Raw genomic sequence first — 24100 nt, forward strand, 5'->3', positions numbered from 1 at the left:
TCTCTAATCCCCCGCCTTCCGGCTTCGGCAGCGACGCTCGTCTCTCTCCGCTCGTCCCTCGCCGCTGCCGCGCCACCAGTGCCGCCAGCCTCCCTCAGGAGACTCCATTTGCGCTTAGTGTGGTCTGGACGCCGCGCAGGCGGGCGCAGGGCGATGCCCGGGGCCGGCGGACTGGCGTTCTCTGTGCCAAGCGGCCGCCCGCTGGCTGGCTGGCTGCGGCAGTGACACCCAGGTCGCTGGCGTCCAGGCGGAATCCGGGCTCCGTCCGCGGGAGGAAAGACGTCCCGCGCTCTGAAGCTCGCCCAGCGGGGAGAGGCCCTCGCTAACACGGCTTCTCTCTGACCTCTTAATTTCAGGAGGTAGGCTCTTCAGGTCCCTCTCCCTGTCACCCCAGATTATGCCTAAAAGCATTATTTGTCGTATTTAGCTATCACATTGATAGGAGGCGTTAATTTTCTCAACATAGTTGCAGGATAGATGTGGATAATGCCACAGATCCTGATGTTGAATTGAAAGAAAATGTTTTTGGTATTTTCCTTTAGGTTTCGGAGCCTCCGAGTATCTATACAGCCCCCACAGGAACTGCTTCTGTTGGCCCATCGAGGATCGTCTTTCACCAGGATTATTGTAACATCATCTTCACCGAGCCTTCCACCCCATAGCCTCTACCTGGGGTCCTCATTTCCACGGATGCAGTTTTTTTGATGCTTGCTTTAGTAATGTGACATCACATGTCCACTATCCTCCTTTCCAGCTGCCAAATCCAGTAGGTTTAAGTCGCTTTTAAAGTAGAGAGTTTTCTGCCTGTTCCACTTTCACCTTATTTGCACTGTTCCGGGGTCATCTTCTCTTGCGTATGATTTCCACAAGCACTCACTTGCGCAACCTATAGCCGAGTCCTTGCCTAGAGAGACAGCATTCCATACAATCCACTGCTTGACAAAGACCGCATAGTCAGCGGGTGAGTTTTCCCATTGTATTTTCCTATATGTCAAGTTTACAAGTCCTCTCTTGACTTAAACTCTTTACTCCCTAGCACATTTCCTAAAATACTTCCACCTGAGATTTAGTGGCTATTTTTGGCAAAGAACATTACCTGCAAGGATGGCAAGAATTGAGTATGCAATAGTACTGTTTTAGAGGCCTTACTAGTACAGCACTGATTGAGTTTCTAACCTCTAGTGTGATGACAATTCATGAAACACCCTAAACCCTAAGTGAGGAGGAAGAAAGAAGGTAAGAGTTAATTGGAACTAGGCTTTTCTGTAGGAAGTTTGTAAGTTTTAAAATAGCAAGTAGAGAGATTCATGTAGCCCTGGTCAGGAAATTGGTCATTGCACTATACATCTAGGCCCTAGAAGTGAGAGGAGGAATCTTACGACCTCATTTTCTAGTTGCTTTGTATTCAAATCTTAGTTGTTAATTATCTTGTTCTAGTAATCAGCTAAAATATTAGACACTTAAAATGTTGGGGAAACGCAAGCGTGTGGTGTTGACAATTAAGGACAAGCTTGACATTATTAAGAAACTTGAGGAAGGCATCTCTTTCAAAAAACTTTCTGTGGTGTACGGAATCGGTGAATCCACAGTTCGTGATATTAAAAAGAACAAAGAAAGGATTATAAACTATGCAAACAGTTCAGATCCTACCAGTGGGGTATCCAAACGTAAATCTATGAAGTCATCAACATATGAAGAGCTTGATAGAGTTATGATAGAGTGGTTTAACCAACAGAAAACAGATGGGATTCCAGTGTCCGGAACGATTTGTGCAAAACAAGCCAAGTTCTTTTTTGATGCTTTGGGGATGGAAGGTGATTTTAATGCATCGTCAGGCTGGCTAACTCGATTTAAGCAGCGCCATGGTATTCCAAAGGCTGCTGGTAAAGGAACAAAATTAAAAGGAGATGAAACTGCTGCCAGTGAATTTTGTGGTAGCTTTCAGGAATTTGTTGAAAGAGAGAATCTACAACCAGAGCAAATTTATGGTGCTGATCAAACTGGATTGTTCTGGAAATGCCTACCATCAAGGACATTAACTCTTGAAACTGAACAAAGTACTTCTGGGTGTAGGTCAAGCAGAGAGAGAATCATTATTATGTGTTGCGCAAATGCCACAGGTTTACACAAACTTAATCTTTGTGTTGTGGGGAAGGCCAAAAAGCCCCGAGCATTCAAAGGCACTGACCTTTCAAACCTTCCTGTGACATATTACAGTCAAAAAGGTGCATGGATAGAACAGTCTGTTTTCAGACAGTGGTTTGAAAAGTACTTTGTGCCACAGGTACAGAAGCATTTGAAATCCAAGGGACTTTTAGAAAAAGCAGTGCTGCTTTTAGATTTCCCCCCAGCACATCCAAATGAAGAAATGTTGAGTTCAGATGATGGCAGAATAATTGTGAAATATTTGCCACCAAATGTCACAAGTCTGATTCAACCAATGAGCCAGGGAGTTCTAGCCACTGTAAAAAGATACTACCGAGCAGGACTTCTCCAGAAATACATGGATGAAGGAATTGACCCAAAAATATTTTGGAAGAACTTGACGGTGTTGGATGCAATTTATGAAGTGTCAAGAGCTTGGAGCATGGTAAAATCAAGTACCATAACCAAAGCATGGAAAAAACTTTTCCCTGGCAATGAAGAGAATTCAGGTATGAACATTGATGAAGGAGCCATTTTAGCAGCTAATTTAGCAACAGTTTTACAGAACACAGAAGAATGTGAACATGTTGACATTGAGACTATTGATCAGTGGTTCGACTCTCGGAGCAATGACTCAAGCTGTCAGGTGCTGGCTGACAGTGAAAGTGCCGAGGACCAGACCAAGGCTGCTGAGCAAAAGCCTTCCAGTAAGAGTAGAAAAACAGAGCTGAATCCAGAGAAGCATATTAGCCATAAAGCTGCACTTGAATGGACTGAAAATTTACTGGATTATCTTGAACAACAAGACGACATGCTTCTGTCTGATAAATTGGTATTAAGGAAGCTTCGGACCATAATAAGAAAAAAACAGAAGATCCAAAATAACAAAAATCATTAATAAGGCTCTTAAGTGTTTCAGTGTACTTGCATCTTTGTAACTGTCTATCTGCAGTGAAACTTTGCTTGTTTGAAGTCCTGTGGATTCCAAAGCCAAATACATTTTATAAATGATTTTAGGATTAGATGTCAATTTGGATTACTTAAATTACAACTCTTTAATGTTGACTCTAGTCATTGGGCATTGACATGTAACTTGTCTTTCTACTGTTTCTAATATGTATTATGTTAATTAGATCATAAGGTACCTGAGGCCAGGGATCTTGTGTCTGTTGTGCCTGAATTCGGCTTGTCTAATAAAGGCCCATGCACACTATAAGGCACTCAATAAAACTTACATTTTTATGATTTTTCATTGAAGTTGAACTTCCAAATTGAAATATGTTGGGGGTAAGTTTCCATTTCCACAGCTTTTCCATTGCTGAAAATCTTAAGAGTTCAGCAAAAATTGCACTTGAAGTATTTCACTGCGACTGCAGACAACTGAAGGAAAATAGAGCCTTAAATATTGCATTTCTGTACTAGCAGTATTTGGGCAATTAGCAATTCAGATCAGCCATCTCTTGAGAATAGTAAAGGAAGCGAAGTATGATTTAAATGTCCCAGAAAAAGGATTTGCACTTCATTTTTTTTTCCATCTGATAAGAGGGAGAGTTCCTAAATAGTTGTGGAAAGAATCCCATTCCTGTTCCAGGAAAATAGATTTCAGTTCCCAAACTCTTGCAATTAGAAGAGGTAAGGGTTACATTTTATCATCTGTCTTTTCGGTTCTTTATAGATGCCAGTAGTTTTTAATAAGCTATTTGACGTTTATGTAACACTTGAAAGCTTACAAAGTATGTATGTCATTTGCTTTCATACAGCATGTTTTGTGAAAACTAATACTGAGAATATAAGTGTACATCTAATTTGTGGAACCAGCACACAAATAGTAGACTAACATAAAGTAGAACATGAAGAGAGGCATTGTAGAGGAGTGCAGCTGCTGTGTGACCATCGGCAAATTACTTAACCCCCCCATCTGTTAAATACAAGTAATATCTGCCTCAGAGAGTTCTGTGAGGCGTAAATGAGTTGACATATGGATTTTAAATAATAGGGGCTTATAATAGGGCCTCGCTCAGAATAACATTGAGTGTTAGCTGTTACTGCCATTGTGGATATTGAGTTTCAGTAGTATGCTAAACAGATCCAATGTGTGACTCAAAGTGGGCTTGCTGCATTAGGAAAATCCTTCCAAGGAAGTGAGATAAAAGATACAAGTGGCCAGGCGCAGTGGCTCATGCCTGTAATCCCAGCACTTTGGGAGGCCAAGGCAGGTGGATCACCTGAGGTCAGGAGTTCAAGACCAGTCTTACCAACATGGTGAAACCCCGTCTCTACTAAAAATAGAAAAAACTAGCCGGGCGTGGTGGCATGCACCTGTAATCCCAGCTACTCGGGAGGCTGAGGCAGGAGAATCGCTTGAACTCAGAGGGCAGAGGTTGCAGCGAACTGAGATCATGCCACTGCACTCCAGCCTGAAACTCCGTCTCAGAAACAAAAAAATAAGATACAAGTAATTAGTTCAGCGGAAATGCAATAATTATTTCTTTCATTGAAAACTGAAGGGTTACTCTAACTGAAAAATCACTTACCATCCCCTGGTAGGCTTTGTGATGTATGCAGGCATTTAAGATATCTTTGGTAGAGTTATAATAGGAAATGAGAATGGAATTGTAATTTCTTTGGTCCAGTTCTGTTAGCACGTTGCTAATAAATAGATGTCGGCTTTGTTCATAGAAGAAAATCTAATACTGGCATAATTCATAATAAAATACCTTTACAGTAGATAAGAGCAATAAGGAAGGCACTTGGAATATTTCATCAAACTAAAGTAATACGGGATCAGTAGAAAAAGCAAAAGAAATATCATGGGAGACAGTGGTTACAGTAATTAGGCCCAGCTATATATAGGGAGCTCGTCATTTGGTTTGAGGGGACTTTAGAGCCCGCGTCTGATTATTTTTCTTTCGTGAGGATTATCATCAGTGTCTTTTGAGCTGAGCCTCTGGCTTCTAGAATAGCTTTTTCAGAAGACCTCTCAGAATATACTTTCTTTGGATAATTCATACATCACTATTAAAACACTTTCCTCAGTTTACACAATTTCACCTGCCTGATAGCCTTGAGGAAATACAACCCTGCAAGATAAGTCCTGAGGCTATTTGGCTTCCTGGAGACTTAAGGATTCTAAAACTTGATAAGGGTAATGACTTACATTTGAACACTGCTTTGCATTTTCACATTGCTTTTTGCTAACACAAACTTTGTTCAGTCGTGACACTGAACTGGTTTAGTCTCATGTTATGTCATTAATCATAATATAAATTGTGCATTCTCATTCCACATTTCATTGTAATACAAAAATCTTAACCTCCTTGAGATATTGTAATAGTTCCTCTAGAAAGACACATCGTGGTAATCTTGGTTAACACTTGCCCCTTATATGTACCCTAGTTTGAAAAGCAGACATACGTATTCTCATTTGACTTTGCACACCTTAAAGGAAATACCTACAAATTCTGACTATTGGTTAATAATTCTGACTATTGGTTGATTTTTAAAATGTATATGTTTTTTAGAACCTGAGAGACTAACAGAACTCAGACCAAATGGACAAAGTATTTGGCAACTAAGCATGCTTTTTTCACAAAACCGCAGTGTGAATATTTACTATTTCATAATTCAATCTCAGAGTAACACAGGGGTTGGTTGGAGAACTGGGCGCTAAATATAGAATTGGCAGGGCCAGGATCAGAAGCCATAGTCAATTTAAGCAGAATGATAGGGAGGACCCTGCACTCCAAAATTAGAGTTATTCAGGAGGGCTGTGTTCACGTATCACCTTAATATTTTCACAAATTGACTTTTTTTTAAATATGCGCGCTATGCATGTTAAGCAATAATATCTACAGAATTACAGGTCTCATGTGCCAACTGAGATCTTTGTCTAATTCAGGTTAAACGTAAGAATTCTTATTTTTAAACTTGCCAAACTAAAACCTAAAATCAATTTTGTATACCTCATCTGCACAGTTTAGAAACACTAGCCAAGCAGAAGGAGTAGGGTTGTTGAAGGTTAACAGATTGGAATGCAAACTCCAGCTTCTCCACTCTCTGTATAGATAATCTTGGCAACATTCTGGACCTCTCTGAACCTCAGTTTCCCCATATGTGAAAGAGTTGAAAGGTAAGCAGTCACATTCCAGGCATTCATAAACACCAGCTATTAAGCAGTTCTACAGCTGTACATTGAGGACCCCTGGTCTTCAGGGTTGCCCTGGAGAATTCATCACAGCTCTTCTCTCACAGACTCTGTGCAGACCCCCAGGAAGCCCAAGCATCTCTTTTGAGGTCCAGGGCACTGACCCATCTCTCGGAATGCTGGCTGGGGTGTATGCATAGGTGGGCAGGCAACATTGAGTTCGCCAGACCCCAAGGACTGTAGCTGTCAGTCACCACAGGGGCCCATCTGTAAAAATGTTGAGTTATGGATAAACTTGTAACATCTAGTTTCTTCTAAGACCAACAAAAATGATACCTAATTATTTCCTGCATTTCAGAATATGTTGCTCTTCTGGAACTTATTTACGAAGAAAGACAGTCACCTTTGAGTGTAAAAAAAGGTAAACTCAAGGCAGTTTTACTCACCTGTTGAAGCCTTGACCTGAACTCAAGTGAGCCTCCCACATCAGACTCCCAAGTAACTGGGACTACAGGAGTATGCCACCATGCCCGGCTCTTTTTTTTTTTTTCTTTTCTTTTCCTTTTTTTTTTTTTTTTTTTTTTTTTGTGAGCCAGAGTCTCACTCTGTTGCCCAGGCTGGAGTGCAGTGGCACAATCTCAGCTCAGAGCAACCTCCACCTCCTGGGTTCAAGCGGTTCTCCTGCCTCAGCCTCCTGAGTAGCTGGGACTACAGGTGTGCGCCACCATGCCTGGCTAATTTTGTGTATTTTAGTAGAGATGGAGGTCTCACTATGTTGCCCAGTCTGGTCTCAACTCTTGGACTCAAAAGATCTTTCTGCCTTGGCCTCCCAAAGTGCTGGGATTACAGGCATGAGCCACTGTACCCAGCCCATAATACTATTCATTCCTTGAACACATACATACTCTTTACTAATTTAGGAGAAAAAATAGGGTAATCCTTACCAAATTACTCAAAAACTATCTTCAAAGACATGCCGCTTTATTCCTTTTAAATATATAAAGTAGGCCGCACGCGGTGGTTCATGCCTGTAATTCTAGCACTTTGGGAGGCCGAGGCGGGTGGATCACGAGGTCAGGAGATCAAGACCATCCTGGCTAACATGTGAAACCCTGTCTCTGCTAAAAACACAAAAAAAATTAGACGGGTGCGGTGGCAGGCACCTGTAGTCCCAGCTGCTCGGGAGGCAGAGGCAAGAGAATCGCTTCAACCCGGGAGGCAGAGGTTGCAGTGAGCTGAGACCATGCCACTGCACTCCAGCCTGGGCAACAGAGCAAGACTCCGTCTCAAAAAACAAAACAAAATATATGTATATATAGTAAATTGAAGAGCTAACAAAATGTAATCAAACAGTGGTTTTACTGGCCATACTTCTAATGATTTGTACGTAAATTAATTCTGGTAAGAAGTTTTTAGGTTGTTCAAGAACAGTTGTTTTTCCTGTTTGTTTGTACTATCCACAATGGGTTTTTGTTTATTTGTTTTTCTATATTTTATTCAGAGTTCCTTGGTTTGAATCTGGTGTCCTTTTCCTGTTCCAGGCATCCATCCAGGATACCACATTATGTTTAGTCATTGTGTGTTCTTAGGCTCCTCTTGGCTATAATAGTTTCTTAGAATTTCCTCGTTTTTGATTGTCTGGACATGATTACCTTGACAGTTTTGAGGAGAAGTGGTCAGGTATTTTGTAGAATGTCCCTCATACAATAAAAATTTTTTTAGTTCTTTATGCATTTCTTGCCCCCACTAACACAAAATAGATTGTGAAAGTGCCATGATTAAAGATACATTATATAAAGTAAAAGTATGAGAGAGAAAGATAAATTCTTATAGGGATCTGGGAATGCTTTTCATCATAAGTAACGTTGTCCATGAAGTAATTAGTTGTGTTTGTGGTAGGATAGGGGGTGCCGCATGAAAATCAAGAGTGCAGGTCATGTTCTAGTAACAGACTAATAGAATTGCAGTGTGCTGTGAGTAAGGTGGGATTAGAAGTAACTGTAAAGTTTGGCAGGGGCCTCAGGGCTTTTTTCCCTCCTGACACCAAATAAATGGTATCTTTTCCAACAACACTTCTCTAACTCTCTGACATCATCTGGGTGTCCTACAATTCTGACACTAACTATCCAGAATTAGCATCAGATTCCACAGATTCAAGGGCTCAGTCCCACAAGATTGCCCTCATTTCTGATGCCAGTTGCAAGTATCAGGCCCCCAGATTAGTCAGGGGTTCTCCCAATACTTCCTCAGACTTGATAATTTAGTAGAATGACTCATAGAACCCAGGAAAATGCTACACTTACTTGTAGTTTATTATAAAGGATACAAATGAACAAGTGATACATAGGGTGAGGTCTAGAAGGTTCCTGAGTGCAGGCTTTATCCCTTTGTAGGCGGGATGTACCATCCTAGTACGAGGATGTGTTCACCAACTCAGAAGCTCCCTAAACCCCAGAGGCATTATCGATGGCCAAGCTTTTCTTTTGTCCCATATCGATGCCAGGGGTGGTGTGACTGGCTGCCCTGGGTCCATCTTGTTCCTCAGTGGGACCCCTATGGCAAAGGGCTTTAGAGTCAGAAGACTTACAGCCAATTAAATGTTTTAGGCCAAATGGGAATGGAGATGGGCAGGCACTCAGAAAATTCCTTTAATTGAGCAGCATAAGAGACCAAAACCAAAAGCCAAAAAACCGGGTTACAAAATTGACTTGTTTATCTCAATAGTGCCTCTGGCATATGTTGACCATAAAAGGAATATGAACTAAAAAAATAAAATCCTAAGCCTCCCAACAGACTGAATGGACTCGCTCTTGGCCAAAGGGGATCCCCAAAACCCTGAAAATCTAGTTCAGGATATGGCAGGAAGTGGGCATTGGACACACCTCATTGTGCCCACCCCCCTGTGAAATTTAGGAATTTAGGCCCAAGTGACCACCACTAACATTAAAATAGACATTGTAAGACTGACAAAACCGACTCTTGTAACAACAAAATAACAAATTATAAACAGGACCTAAGACCATGCAGGCAAGGGTTAAGTGACACACGCCTACACTTAAAGAGTAAGCTGGATGGGCGCGGTGGCTCACGCCTGTAATCCCAGCACTTCAGGAGGCCAAGGTGGGCGGATCACAAGGTCAGGAGATTGAGATCATCGTGGCTAACACAGTGAAACCCCATCTCTATTAAAAAAATTACAAAAAATTAGCTGGGCGTGGTGGCGGGCACCTGTAGTCCCAGCTACTTGGGAGGTTGAGGCAGGAGAATGGCGTGAACCCAGAAGGCGGAGCTTGCAGTGAGCCCAGATTGCGCCACTGCACTCCAGCCTGGGCGACAGAGCGAGACTCCATCTCAAAAAAAAAAAAAAAAAAAAAAAAAAGTAAGCTGTGTTCTAGCCGCTACAAGGGTTTTCTTTTTCTCTTAACAGTCAGACAAGCACTGGCCTCAAGCTCACTGGCCCCTAGCCCCTGTTCCATCAGCCGTAACTACAGATTTAATTAACACAAGACTGACTTTAATAATTTTCACCTGATAGAAGACCACCGACTATGGACTAGTTCTAGCTGGTTTACAGAAATTGCACACTTGGGTGCCTTTCTGTCCTGAAAATACCTTTTAATGTATAGGGCCTAATTGTAATATATTTAAATATTAGGTGTCCACCCCAAAATGACATGGGTCATATGTTACGTGCATATTTGTTCAATTCACATGTATCAGGACCACCTTCATGAATATTCGTAGCCCCTCCTGCAACCTGTTGAATATGTAAGTTTAGCCAACCTGTTGTCATATTCCCATAGGACCTCCAAGCACAATTGATAGTGGGGAATGTGCACTATAAGACTCAGTGGTATGTGAACATCCTAGATAATTCTGGAAACAAATCCTCAGCCCTATAAAACATGCACAAGCAAATTAATGCTATGTCTTGTCCCACAATGTCCTAAGTCAATGGCTGTCCTCGTAGTTTGGATCAGGCCCCTCCTGGTGAAAAAAAGTTGCTCATAATTTTAGCCATGATATAGAGCTAGGTTTATTCTGCCGCTATAGATTCTATTGCAGTTACACACTCACCATGATGCTGTAGCACATCTCTTTCTTAAGCCCATGGACTCACAAATATTTTCCACTCCAAATGGTGAGGTTCCATTCCACTGCCCCTTAACTGCACCCCGTTTCAGCAGGAAGTAGCTAGATGGAGCACGTCACCCCCTTTCCTTAGAAATGGAATGGAACTTAACAGTGGGGAGTTGTAACCAAGAGTCTCAGCTTTAAAATGTATTTTAAAGCCCTTCCCAGTAGCCTTAACATGTATTTAAATGGTTTTTTCCCTTTTTCTTTCTCTTTCCCCCTGGACACTCCCTTATACCATGACCCTGTGACCAACATATACATGCTTATCTAATTGTATGCTTGCTTAGAAATTCCAGGGGCTAATCTTGAAACAGCCCAGGCCTGGAGACCCAGCTGCACATTACTTCAAGGTGGTTAATCTACAACCTGGTCGCAGTCGAGATGGGACCAGCTAGTACTCTGGGTGGACAGTAACTCAAGATAGCCATCGGAGCAAGACATGCAAACCTGCACTCCGCACCGTTCCTGCATGTTTCCCATACCAGGTTTCCTGTTTAGAAACCCCTTCAGTCAGCCTTACCATTTGAAATATCATTTTGAGACTTGAGTCCGGGCATGTCCTCAACTGATAGCATTTTATTAAAACTGCTTTCCTTTCACCACGCCTCGCCTCTCATGTATCTGGCTTTTCAAACTGTGAATAGCCAGACCTGAGTTCGGTGAAAGGACAATACCTTCACAAGGAAAATGTGTTCCCTACATTTAGGCAAATGAGAGGAGAGCAGAGAACACTTCCTGCATCTGTTGATTCTCAGTTGCCTTCAGCTGAAATAATCCTTATGCTGAAGTGGCATGTTTTTGGGTGGCATGACCTGAACCCCTTCAATCCTTAGTAGTTTCTTAGCTTCTTAGAATCACAATTTTTTTTTTCCTTTCCTTTGCGAACTAGCCTGGCTCTTGCAAGTGAGAACCTTGCTTTCCAGATTATTGTTTCTGCTGCACTCTTTTTTTTCCCTTTTGTCTACTTTGAAAGTCAAAGCTAAGCAAAGACTTCTTTGTTCTCAGCATTATGCTTTCCCTGAAGCAGTGAAGCTATAGGGCAAGAATTACTGGGAATGGGAAGTGCGTTGGCTTTTATTTTTAAGATTCTGTATTTTCATCCCAGAAAAAAAAAAAAAAATTATCCCACATTCTGTAAATTTGGATCTCCCAGAGATAGAAAGATCACCCAGAGTGTAGAGCCTTCTGTCATCTCAGGGAGAATCCCTCTCCATTATACATTTTCACTCCCGCTTTCAGCAAGACAAATTCCTCGTCGTTTCATGCACTTCAATTCAGCAAGCAAGCAACTTTTAGCGCTTGTGCAAATAACCTTTGTATTTCACCCTCTACCCCAGGCAGCTTAGAAAATATATTTTTTTCCTTGACCAACAGTCATCTTAAAAGAATTCTGGAGCCAGCTATTAAAAAAACAAACAAACTTGTTCTCCACTTCCTTATACTGTACCTGTCTGCTCTCCTGTTTCAGTGAATAGAGAAGGCCTCAGAGCTTCATGGTGCTGGATACACCAGTATGGAGTTGTTAAAAGGAAGGGAAGGAGTCTTTACCTTTCTTATGGTCTAAGTAACATTGTGAGTGAAAATATCATCAGGCGAAGAATTACCTGTGTGCCTTATGTTAACTTAGTAAAATATCCTTGCAGGCACAGAAAAACACAAAAGGTCTGGACAGCTCTTTAAGTAGATTTGAAAACCATTTAAAAGAGGATAGAAAGTGAAGTCTGATGGGGCAATGGAACACACACTGGGGCTTGAGGCCTAGGTGTACGTGGTCCCTTCTCTTGCCTCTTGGGACAGGCTCTCAGCTGCCAGCTCTGCGACCTTTGTCACTACAGATCCCACCCACCATTTTTTTTTTTAAGATGGAGTCTCGCTCTGTCGCCCAGGCTGGAGTGCAGTGGCACAATCTTGGCTCACTGCAACTTCCGCCTCCCAGGTTCAGGCGATTCTCCTGCCTCAGCCTCACGAGTAGCTGGGACTACAGGCACGTGCAACCACACCTGGCTAATTTTTTGTATTTTTAGTAAACGGGGTTTCACTGTGTTAGCCAGGATAGTCTCGATCTTCTGACCTCGTGATCTGCCCCCTTCGGCCTCCCAAAGCGCCACCTAGCTTCTTTCTCCCCACTTCTGCCTGGTGACCACTGCCAGCTTCCTCCCCTGACAGAGGCCTGGGCACAAATTCACAGAGGTTGAGATTGGGCATGCTGCCCAAGGGCATATTGGGTAAGGCATGGCAGAAGTTATTTTGCCCCAGGCTGATAGTGCTGTGGTGCATTAGGTGGGGATTGGCTGGGGTGAGCTGCTCACTCACCCCAAGCCAGGTACTGAGCAGCTCTGCCAGGTTGTAATCTCTTGGTAGTCACCCATTGCTCTGGGTTGGGAAGGCAAAGACATGGGAAGGAGAGATTGGCTTTCCCACCCAAAGCCAGGACAAAGTGCATTAGTGTGGCAGTGGACTGCAGGGTGGGCACAGGTACCTGTGAGGGTCTGCACTTGTCCAGCAAGTGTACCTGTGCCCAAAGGTGTGTGACATTAAATAGCAAATTCAAAAACCTGGCATGATAGGTCCAAAGAGAGACTGCAGAAGAAAAGGAAATGCTTATATCTTAGTACCGTTAACAACACCTTTATTTTAAGGGACCCCATATTTTCATTTTGCATTGGGCCCTGCAAATTAGGTAGCCAACTCTGCTTTCCGCTATTTCACATCCCACATTCAGGGAATACAAGTCTCAATATTAAAGGACTGTAGGGAGTAAAGGGGAGTCGATATGGGTATACAGCCTTCTTACAACACTGGGAGCAATATATTTGCAGGGTACCATCATTTTCAACATTGTATTGCAGGATTCTTCAGATTTTTAAAAATAAATTCCCATCCAACAATTACAGACATAAGAGACCCCACTTCAGTCCAGCATAGCCACACTACACACTGGCTTAGGACATTCACAATCACCTCCAAATGAGGTCTAGATAAGAAAGAAAATCTTGGGACACCCAAGTGGATAAGTGAGATGGATGACATTCTATATACCCTTCAACCAACAAATGAATAACATACCCTAATAGCTCTGTGTTGTGGGGAAGGAGAAAGGATACAGCCTATGAAAATTATTATGAAAGTTCAGAGTTAAGAGCATGCAGTGGATTTTCTTTGCAAAACAGAAACAACCTATAGAACATATGCACTTTTCTTCATTAAGATGCAAAAATACATGGGCTCTATGAAGCAATGCTGAAGATACACATTCAGCAGACTGAGATGGTGAGTTAACCAAAATGAGCAACTTTCTAGGAAAGCAAAAATAGAGTATCAGAATTAAGGCCTTCACTGGAGATGGTAAAGAGCAAGATTAACATTGTAAAATATTCAGTTAGTAATTTTTATGATAAGTTCGAAACAATTTCCCAGAATGCAGAAGATAAGGTTGAGAAAAGCAGGTTGGTTGGTTTCCTGTTTGAATATGAACTGGAGGAAAAGAGCAAAAGCCCCTTACTCAAGCTCTAGCTTACCTAAGGCTCAGCCGAGCAGTAACAAAAGATCCAAGAAGTTATCAAATGCGAGTTCTTACTTCAGGGGGTTAAGGACTTCCTCAGGGCTCTGGAGACAGACTCCAACCCCTTCTTCCTTTTAATGCTAAAAATTTTGTCTGGGGTAGAAATTTATAAGCTGATGCTGCATACAATGTATGAAGAAGCGTGTTGAGCCACTGCACAAATGCTAGAAAAACTCCTATACATGCCCTAATGTAATCCTTCCCTGTAGAAATGCCCTATAAAACATACCCACGGGCCGGGTGCGGTGGCTCACGCCTGTAATCCCAGCATTTTGGGAGTCCGAGGGGGGCGGATCACGAGGTCAGAAGATTGAGACCATCCTGGCGAACACGGTGAAACCCTGTCTCTACTAAAAATACAAAAAATTTGCTGGACGCGGTGGCGGGCGCCTGTAGTCCCAGCTTCTCGGGAGGCTGAGGCAGGAGAATGGCGTGAACTGGGGAGGTGCAGCTTGCAGTGAGCAGAGATTGTGCCGCTGCACTCCAGCCTGGGCGCCAGAGTGAGACTCCGTCTCAAAAAAAAAAAAAAAAAAAAAAAACCATACCCACAGGCTACCCTCAGGGATTAGCCCATTCCCTTTTCCTTTTAGTGCTGACTCCCTTGTGCACAAGGTGAATAAAACTCTTTTGTTGCTATGTTGGTGATCTCTCTTGATTTCTGTCATGGGAGATCTCAAGAACCCAGGGCACCAGTAACAAGGTCACGGAATAAAAATGATGAGGTGACAGAAAGTAAACAACCCAAACTCTAAATTTGCAATAATCAAAATTAAATTCCATTATATGCTTGAACTGAAAATAGGAATAGGTACTAGGAATACTAATTACTGAATAGCAGAAAATATCAATGGAGAGAGATTGTTCGTTTTAAGCTATCAAGACAGCTCACAAAGCATCCAGTCAGAAAAAGTTACACACACACACACACACACACACACACACACACACAATCTGTTTGTCTTCAGGTTGCTTTGTAGCTCAAGTGATAGAAGAGATTGATGACTCTCCATAGATTTTAAGGGAGAAGAGTTGTAAGCAAATGATTTTATACCCACCCAGGTTGTTATTCTTGTGTAAAGGCAACAGAAAATTATTCTGTCTTATGCAAGACTTCAGAGTTCAGCAATTTATCATACCACCCATGTAACCTACCTCAAATTAAAAAATAATATATAAACTTTAGCAGACTAAAAATTGAAAACACAAGAAACGGTTAGCCTTGTAAAAAAGTTGACAGTTAGTTTTAAAACCATTTAAATATAGATATCTAATTTTAAGTACAGTTACAAAAGTAAGATATAAAATATAAAAATAAATGTAAACTATAAAAATATGAAATAACAAAAATAACTTGGAAAGGAAAAGCCCTTAAAATATAAGCCATGATGATGTTTTAGCAATATTGTCTGAGTATAGAAATACCAGATTATGTTAACAAAGACCCAGAATGGACTGGGAAAATAAAAGCATGGTAATGTTTTTAATGAACATAAGGAGAGTGAAAAATGTCTAATACTTTGTTCTAGTATAAACCAAAACAGGCTGGGTGTGGTGGCTCACACCTGTAATCCCAGCACTTTGGGAGGCCAATGGGGGCAGATCACTTGGGGTCAGGAGTTCAAGACCAGCCTGGCCAACATGGTGAAACCCCATCTCAAGTAAAAATACAAAAATCAGCTGGGCATGGTGATGCATGCCTGTAATCCCAGCTAGGAGAATCTCCTGAACCTAGGAGGCAGAGGTTTCAGTGAGCTGAGATCATGCCATTGCACCCCAGCCTGGGTAACAGAGCGAGACTTGATCTAAAAAACAAACAAACAAAACACCATATGCTGTTTACAGGAGACATATCTTAAGCAAAAGGTCACACATTTTAAGGTAAAGAAAGAACAAATAAACTGAAAGTTAGGAGTGGCAATATACTAACAAAGTAAGATTTTAAGTAAAAAGCAAGTTTGACAAAAATGGTTATATAAATGATGGGCATAATGATGGTGATAATAATAAAGCTGTGTTTTATAAATAAAGTAATAAAGGGATAAAGCAAAAATTATTAGTCATACAGGATAAATTGATAGAAACATAAATGTAATGGAATTATTTAACATTCTGTTTTTGACAGATCAAGAAGATAAAAAATAAATGATATAGAGTATTTGAACAATAAAAACAGCAAGATCACAAATTTTACCTCATACTACAATTTGAATAGATAATAAGAAATATAATTTCTTTGTTTCATTTGTGATTAATCTGGCTTCCTAATACCCAAAGTTCCAATTTGTAACTGAGGGAAGAAATGTAAATATCTAATCTCTCTTAAGTCATCATTCACTCCGATAATTTAAATGGTACTTGTAGGTTCTGTTTAGTGCCTCTCTGGTAAAAATATTTTGTCTCTCAAGTGGCTCATCCATTCCCCTAGTTTTCTTCTCAAGGCAGCATGTGGGTTTATGGAAAAGGGGTGTTCAGTTTCATCAACCTCTCAGCATTGCCATGAAGGTGAAATCCTCAGGCTCAGGTGCTGTCCTTGAACTCCCCTCTGTTATCTCTGGTCTTTGGAAAAATGTCTGTGCTCTTTCTGGTTGTATACTTGCCCCACTGACCTTTACCCTTAAAGACTGAACCTGGTGTCAGTAGTGGGTTGACTTTTCACTGCCTTAGTCACTGGCTGTTAGTGACTGCTTAGCTGAGACTGCCTCATCTTGCCTCTCATTGGTGCCATAAGCCCATTACATGTTTGGGTTTGACTCCCATTTGGCCCCAGCTAGACTACAGCCCTTGACACAGAGCTATCCATTGCATCCCTTGGCCATGGCAAATCCTCTCCAGCAGCTTTCCGAACCTCATCTAATTCTGTGATCCAAGATGGCTTAGGGAAGCTAAACAGGATGGCCTACTTCTATCTCCCTGTTTTTATAGATGTTAAAAAATCTTAGGAGGCCATTAGGCTGCATTCTGGGTTCCTACAAAAGCAAACTGAAACTCAACTCAGAGTAACTCAACCAATCAGAGACTGCCAACAAAGCTCTAATTAGGAGCTGTACTAATCAAAAACCTTCAACTATCCTCTAACTAGAGACTCTCCACCTAAAACAGTAAAATAGTTTATTTGTCTTGCTTTCATGAACCCCTTATAAAAGTTCTTTCTTCATGTCTCCTTGGTGGAGCCCAAGCTGCTTGTGATTTGGTGCTACCTGATTCATGAATTGCTGTCTGCTCAAATAGACTCTTTAAAATTGTAATGGCCCTAAGCTTATCTTTTAACACAGGTCAGTTTGTCAAGAATCAACTAGTCAAATGACCAATTGCCAATTTTAATAAACTTACTTATTTACCAGAAACTTGTTTGATTGTCCTGCTTCTGAAGGTTACTGCAAACAATTTTGAAAGTGTCTATGAAGTTTTAGTTGACAGGTTTCCATTTTATCTTCACAACATTTTAAGGAATAACCAGGTTGTTGAAACCTGAGTTATAGAGTGGTTTAGTCCATATATCTACTAGTCAGGAAAGTTTATTTCAACATTTTAGCATTTTTAGGACATAGAGTCAATCTTCTCTTATTATTTATCTGTAATTTCATATTTACAATGAATAAATACCAGATTTAGAGTGCTAATCTTAAAATAGAGCTCATTTACCAAAAGCTTACACTTTTTCACTTTAATAAATTCTGCTTTGCAATGCACACTATACATGTCAACAGAATCATACGATTCCTTTAGGGTTTTTTTTATGAAAGCCAAAGCATCACAGACCAAAACAAACACAAAGTAGGTAAAGGCTTAAATTCTTAAGAATTTTTATTTAAGCAAAGCACTTTTTAAAGCCGCTGATGTTTATTTTTCAAATTCTGTGTGGTGACTTGTGGGGGACAGGAATGCAGATTATGAAAATGCTAGCCTTTGTCAGCAAGATACATTGCACAAAGTCAAGAGCCATCTACCTAGCAAATGTTGGTAAGAATGTTCATATGCTGTGAACTTTTATGATGTTGCATAGAACATTGAAATTCAACTAATACAGCAGGCATTCATAAACTCTTGATGAGGTAGTTGACTAGATTGACAAAAGAGAAAGAAAGGTTGGAGCTAGAAAGTCAGATTTGGAATTCAGCCACATAGAGTTGCTAGTTTAAATCATGAAACTGGCTATGATCACTGAAGAAGAATGTAAGAAGTTAAAATGTCAAGAATTGAACTTTCAGTACCTACAATTAAAGTGTTTACCAAGACAAATAAACGCATAGGAGTGATGGGAAGGAAAAAAGTGAAGGGAATATAAATAGAAAAACACAGAGAAGAAAGAAAGATAGCCTCAGAGAACCCAGAGATAGAAATTAACAATGAGAAGACACACATAAGTGAAAAGCAGAAGTGTAAATGTTCGAAGAAGTAATAAAAGAGGGATTTGAAATGCAGAGAGAGAGAAAGGTCTCTGTCCTTTGATGGAGAAGCTTGGAGAAGGAGAATGATGAAATGTACTTCTTACAATCATTGTCTTCATCTTCACTTATTTGTCAAAGCCCTTAAATGAGGTATGTACATATAGCAGAGCTGTAATAAAAAGCAAGGTATTCAAAAGCAGTTGGAGATTGTTTAGCTTCCTATTTCTAAATTTCCCTACTCCAGTTAAGCCAGCTTATTCTCATCGTGGGCACTATCTGACACTCTAAACCTAGATTTGGTTCTAGAATACTCACCTTAGGCAGATAATTTTAACACTTTCTCTTGAGACCATTTTTATTGCCGTTCTTCTAAACATAACCTTACCCTCTTGTGGCTGACAGTTTCCCTCTTTTCTTTGCTCTTGCTACTCTTCATTTTATCATTCATTTTAGCACTTTTTTGAATACCTACAATGTACCCTAACAAATATAAGGTCCAGGACAGCAGGGACTTTAAATGCCTTGGCAATTTTGTTACACAGTCCCTGAACAGTCCTGGCAGATAGAAAATGTTCAATAAATATTGGTTGATTGAACGAATTAGCACAATATTAAGCACTATATACAAGATTAAGATAAAAGTTCTATTATCAAAGAATTTACAATAAAGGAGTAGGAAAGCATCATTTATTCAAGTAACTATAGTAAATAATTGCTTAATAAAATCAATGCAATAAGAGACTGTCTAGGAGTGTGGGCTCATGGAAGCCAGGGAAGAGTGCATTTCAGGAAAAAGAAGGGATACACAGAGAACAAGTAAAAGGAGGACTAAGAAAAGTCGATTGGATTTAACAACAAGAAAGTCATTGACCACCCGTACAGAAGATTAGATTCCTTGAATGACCCTTGTGCTGAAAACAACTAAAAATGCTAGATAAAATATTTAAAAAGTGCTCACTTTGGCAGCACATATACTAAAATTGTAACAATACAGAGAAGACTAGCATGGCCCCTGTAAATTAAATTTTAAAAAAGAGAAAACACTATCATTTTAAATGCATCACTGAGCTGACAAAAGAGTATAGAATCTGCACAGATTAAAACAAGTGGAAGTTAAAGTCATTGCCATTTTATATAAAATACAAACACACACACGTACACATATAACTTGCCTCTGTTAGAAGTCAGAGTATAATTATTCTTGATAGAGTTAGTGGCTGCAAAGGATATTGAAGGAAGGATTGCTAATGTTCCTTCTCTTGATTTAGGTGGCGGTTATGTAGAAGTATTCAGTTGTGAAAAATTCATTAAGCTTTCACCTATACTCAGAATATTTGCACTGCTTTGTGCTTTTTTTTCAGTAAAAGTTTACTTTTTTTGGAATATAAAACAACCAAAAAAAAAGTGGGTAGACTAGGAGGTAAGTGAATACCCAAGCTGGCTTTTGACTGGAAGTTATCTGCCCAATCCTGGTAATTTTCAGATTCTGTTTTGATGGCTGTGGGAGTTACTGGGGAACTATAATTTAGAGCCTGTTCAAGATGGAACTCCAGGAGGAAGTCTCCTAGAAGGTTGAGACCACAAAAGACTACACAGTGAAAAAGAATTAAAAATAAACTTGTAGTACAGGAGAGGCAGCAAGACAATGTTCTTGTCTTAAGCTTGGCTTTTGGTGGGAGGAATAAAAACATCTTGCCTGAGAATTTGAAAATGGGAGCCTGACTGCAGGTAGATTTGCACTGTGAACTTAACTCTAGGTGTTGTTCCCAAACCGTCAAGCTGAGCATTTAATTTAAGATGGTAGTGCTTGCAGGAGATTGGTAGGAGTAAACCCAAATCATCTCTGAAGGAACACAACTTTTATATGGGCCTCAAAGAATTTCCATGGATAAACCTCCAGAGAACAAGAGCTCACAAAGCACTGTGAGTAAGCACCAGCAAGAACAGCGGAAAGCAGAATCAGATCTGCTTAGACTGCAGTTCCTGGATTTATTGTGTAGTGAATGTAAAAGTAGCAAAAGTTTAGGTATAGAATATAAAAAGTGTCAAAACTAGTATAATTTAATTTATTTTATTTTTTTGAGACAGAGTCTTGCTCTGTTGCCCAGGTTGGAGTGCACTGGTGCACTCTTGGCTCACTGCAGTCTCTGCCTTCTGGGTTCGGGTGATTCTCCTGTGTCAGCCTCCTGAGTAGCTGGGATTACAGGTGTGCGCCACCACTGCTGGCTAATTTTTGTATTTTTAGTAGAGACAGGGTTTCGCCAGGTTGGCCAGGCTGGTCTCGAACTCCTGACCTCAGGTGATCCACCCACCTCGGCCTCCCAAAGTGCTTGGATTACAGGCATGAGCCACTGCGCCTAGTCACAAAATTTATTTTAAATGGAGATTTTAAAATATGAGCAAAGAATAGGAGAGACTTAAAAAGATAAAGCAGATTTGAAAAGGAACAAAATGGGACTCGGAAAAATAAAATGTAGTGATCAACATAGTAATTACAATTAAGTTACTGTGACCCTTGTCAGAGCCAGATCATCAGAGGGAAGGGTGTAGTATCCAAAGGCTAGTCAGTTGAAGAGTTAATGGCAGTGAATAAACTGCATATATGTGTTATGTGCTGTTCTGTATGACCATAACCTTTTACAGTTTAAAAATATTAAATAGGAGATAACAGATGAAAAATAAGAATGGCAAGTGCAGAGTATTTCTAGTAGCTTTCAGTGGTGACAAAACTTAGTGATGGTGATAATGAAATCCCTACTTCCATCATTACATTTTACTACTTCCAGATACCAATTCTGCTTCTCTCCCTTTGACTAAAGGAAAAGGAGACATACAGGAAAGGGAGGGAGAGTGGGAAGATGAGGGAAAGAGGAAAATAGAATAGGAACAAGAAAAAAAGGGAATTGAAAGGGAAAAGGAGAGAGGAGAAACCCATTGTCTACATTGAATGATCCCCTTCTCCTTGTGCTGGATTTTAACTATGGCAATGGAGAAAAATCAAATGGTGGGGAGAGAAACAGTGAACATGTGAAGCACATCCTAAATCAGTCACCTTGAAAATTAGCATTATATTAAGATTTAATTTTTTCCACTGTAAATAACAAATTTCGTTTAAAAAATCTAACACTAACCTAATGATCTCTAATTTCACTTTTCAACTAGAAAAACTGGATTTGAACTTAACCAAAATTGACAAGCTCTAGTCTACAAAACCTGAAACACCCCTACCTCTTATTGAAAAGTAAAAACTAGAAAATAGGGCATTCAGTTGTCAGTTTGAATTACTTTTCTATTTTTTTTACGTTTTTATTTTTAACATAGTTTAAGCCTCTCAGAGAGCTGTGCCTAGGGCAAGGGGAAGAGGGATAAAACACACTATTAGAGTTCATAGATCCATATACACATAATTCATCTTCTTGACTTTGTAGTGCAAAAGGTTAAGCATTTATTCTATCCAATTACTTTGAATGTATTTCAATGTCAGGTAATTTTGAAAAAGTACAATGCAATTTTTGCACAAACAACTCTGCCCATTATCGTTCTTCTCAAAAAAACAAGTCAATGCATTTTTCAAATTGGAAAAATAACAGCATCATTACATAATTAAAAATAGTATTTCTCAACTCTAGCTATTGTGTTCAGGTTCTTGGCATTTTGAACAAAGAATTGGACAAAACGTGCAAACAAAGCAAGGAAAGAATGAAACAACAAAAGCAGAGACTTACTGAAAATGAAAGCACACTCCACAGGGTGGGAGTGGGCCTCAGCAAGTGGCTCAAGGGCCTGGTTACAGATTTTTCTGGGGATTAACTACCCTCTAGAGGTTTCCCATTGGTTACTTGGTGTACTCCATATGTAAATGAAGTAGTGGCCCGCGATCAGTCTGATTAGTTGCAGAAAGTGACCAATCAGAGGCTGAAGTGAAGTTACAAAGTTATACTCCTATGCAAAAGAAGACTTGGCCCATAACCAACGTGATTGGTTGTGGGACGGGACCAATCAGAGGTACTTTCAGTTTTTCATCTGCCACACAGAAAAGGTGGGGGTGGAAAGGGAGTAGTCTCTGATCCTTTCTTTACTTGGGCATGGAAAGTTGGGGTTTTCCTCTTGATTTAGTTCTAGGAAGTCAGTGTGAATCGGCCTTAGGTTCCCTGCCTCCAGACCCTAATCTCCTGCCTCAATGCATCACTTAATGATGGGAATATGTTCTGAGAAATGTGTCATTAGTAATTTTGTCATTGTGTGAACATCATACACAAACCTAGATGGTATAGCCTACTACACACCTAGGCTATGTGGTGTAGCCTATGGCTCCTAGGTTACAAACCTGCACAGCTTGTTACTGTTGTAATACAAGAGTCAGTATTTGTGTATCTAAACATAGAAAAAGTACAGTAAAAATACAGTACAAAATATTTTAAAAAATGGTACACCTGTATAGGACACTTACCATGAGTGGAGCTTGCAGGATTGGAAGTTGCTGGGTGAGTTAATAAGTGAGTGGTGAGTGAATGGGAAGGCCTAGGACATTACTGTACACTACTGTACAGTTCATAAACACTGCGCACTTAGGCTACACTAAATTTATTTTAAAAATTTATTCTTTTTCTCTAAGAATAAATTCAGCTTAGCTTACTGTAACTTTTTTACTTTATAAATTTTTAACTTAAAAAACTGACTCCTTTGTAATAACACTTAGCTTAAAACATAAGCACACTGTACAGTTATACAAAATTATTTTATTGCTTTATATCCTTCTATAAGCTTTTTTTCTATTTTCAAAATTATTTATTTACTTTTTAAACTTTTGTTAAAAACAAAGACACAAACACACACATGAACCTAGGCTTACACAGGGTCAGGATCATCAATATTACAATTTTCCACTTGTCCTCCTGGAAGGTCTTTATGGGTAATAACACACATAGAGCTGTCATCTCCTATGATAGCAATGCCTTTTTTCTGGAATATCTCCTGAAGGACCCGCCTAGGGCTGTTTTACAGTTAACATTTTTAAAAAAAGAATGAGTACACTCTAAAATAACAAAAATTATAGTATAATAAATAGATAAACCAGTAACATGGTTGTTTATTATTCAGTATTATGTATTATGCATAGTTGTTTGTGCTATACTTTTATATGACTATCAGCAGAGTAGGTTTGTTTATACCAATATCACCACAAACACATTAGTAATGCATTGTACCATAACAATGTTACATGGCTACAGTGTCACTATGTGATATGACTTTTTCAGCTCCATTATAATCTTATGAAACCACTGCCCTATATGTGTTCCATCACTGATTAAAATATCATTATGTAGATGACATAACAGCACCATCATAGCTCACTGCAACTTCGAACTCCTGGGCTCAAGCGATCCTCTTGCCTTAGCCTCCCAAGTAGCTGAGATTACAGGCGCACACCACCATGCCTAGCTATTTTTAAAAAAAGGGGTTTTTTTTGGTAGAGATGAAGTCTTACTATGTTTCCCAGGCTGGTCTCAAACTCCTGGTCTCAAGCGATCCTCCTGCCTTGGCCTCCCAAAGCACTGGGATTACAGGCATGAACCACCATGCCTGACCATTACTGTTCTTTAGAATGACCATCACATTTTCTCCACATCATGCTTCTTTTTGAAAAGAAGCCTGACTTGGAGGGTTGGATTCATTATGACTCTTTGACTTGGAGGGTTGGATTCATTATGACTCTTTATAATG

The 24100-nt window shown here is 40.1% G+C and overlaps 1 protein-coding gene, 1 long non-coding RNA gene and 1 other non-coding gene across 3 annotated transcripts; all 3 read left to right on the plus strand.

Annotated features, from left to right (window-relative positions):
- Positions 1-5: 5 nt before the first annotated feature.
- Positions 6-3375, plus strand: TIGD2 (tigger transposable element derived 2). The gene is made up of 2 exons (XM_015450647.4): positions 6-359; positions 543-3375. The coding sequence occupies exon 2, from the start codon at positions 1466-1468 to the stop codon at positions 3041-3043; it is 1578 nt and encodes a 525-aa protein (XP_015306133.1). The 5' UTR covers positions 6-359; positions 543-1465; the 3' UTR covers positions 3044-3375.
- LOC141410321 (uncharacterized) lies at positions 628-6774 on the plus strand. The gene is made up of 3 exons (XR_012434961.1): positions 628-766; positions 6210-6274; positions 6648-6774. It is a non-coding gene; the product is annotated as an uncharacterized lncRNA (long non-coding RNA).
- Positions 6775-19326: 12552 nt separating this feature from the next.
- Positions 19327-19430, plus strand: LOC123573735 (U6 spliceosomal RNA). The gene has a single exon (XR_006698473.1). It is a non-coding gene; the product is annotated as a U6 spliceosomal RNA (small nuclear RNA).
- The last annotated feature ends 4670 nt before the right edge of the window (positions 19431-24100 follow it).

Source organism: Macaca fascicularis, chromosome 5 (genome assembly GCF_037993035.2).
Source record: "Macaca fascicularis isolate 582-1 chromosome 5, T2T-MFA8v1.1".
In the NCBI taxonomy this organism is placed as follows: domain Eukaryota; kingdom Metazoa; phylum Chordata; class Mammalia; order Primates; family Cercopithecidae; genus Macaca; species Macaca fascicularis.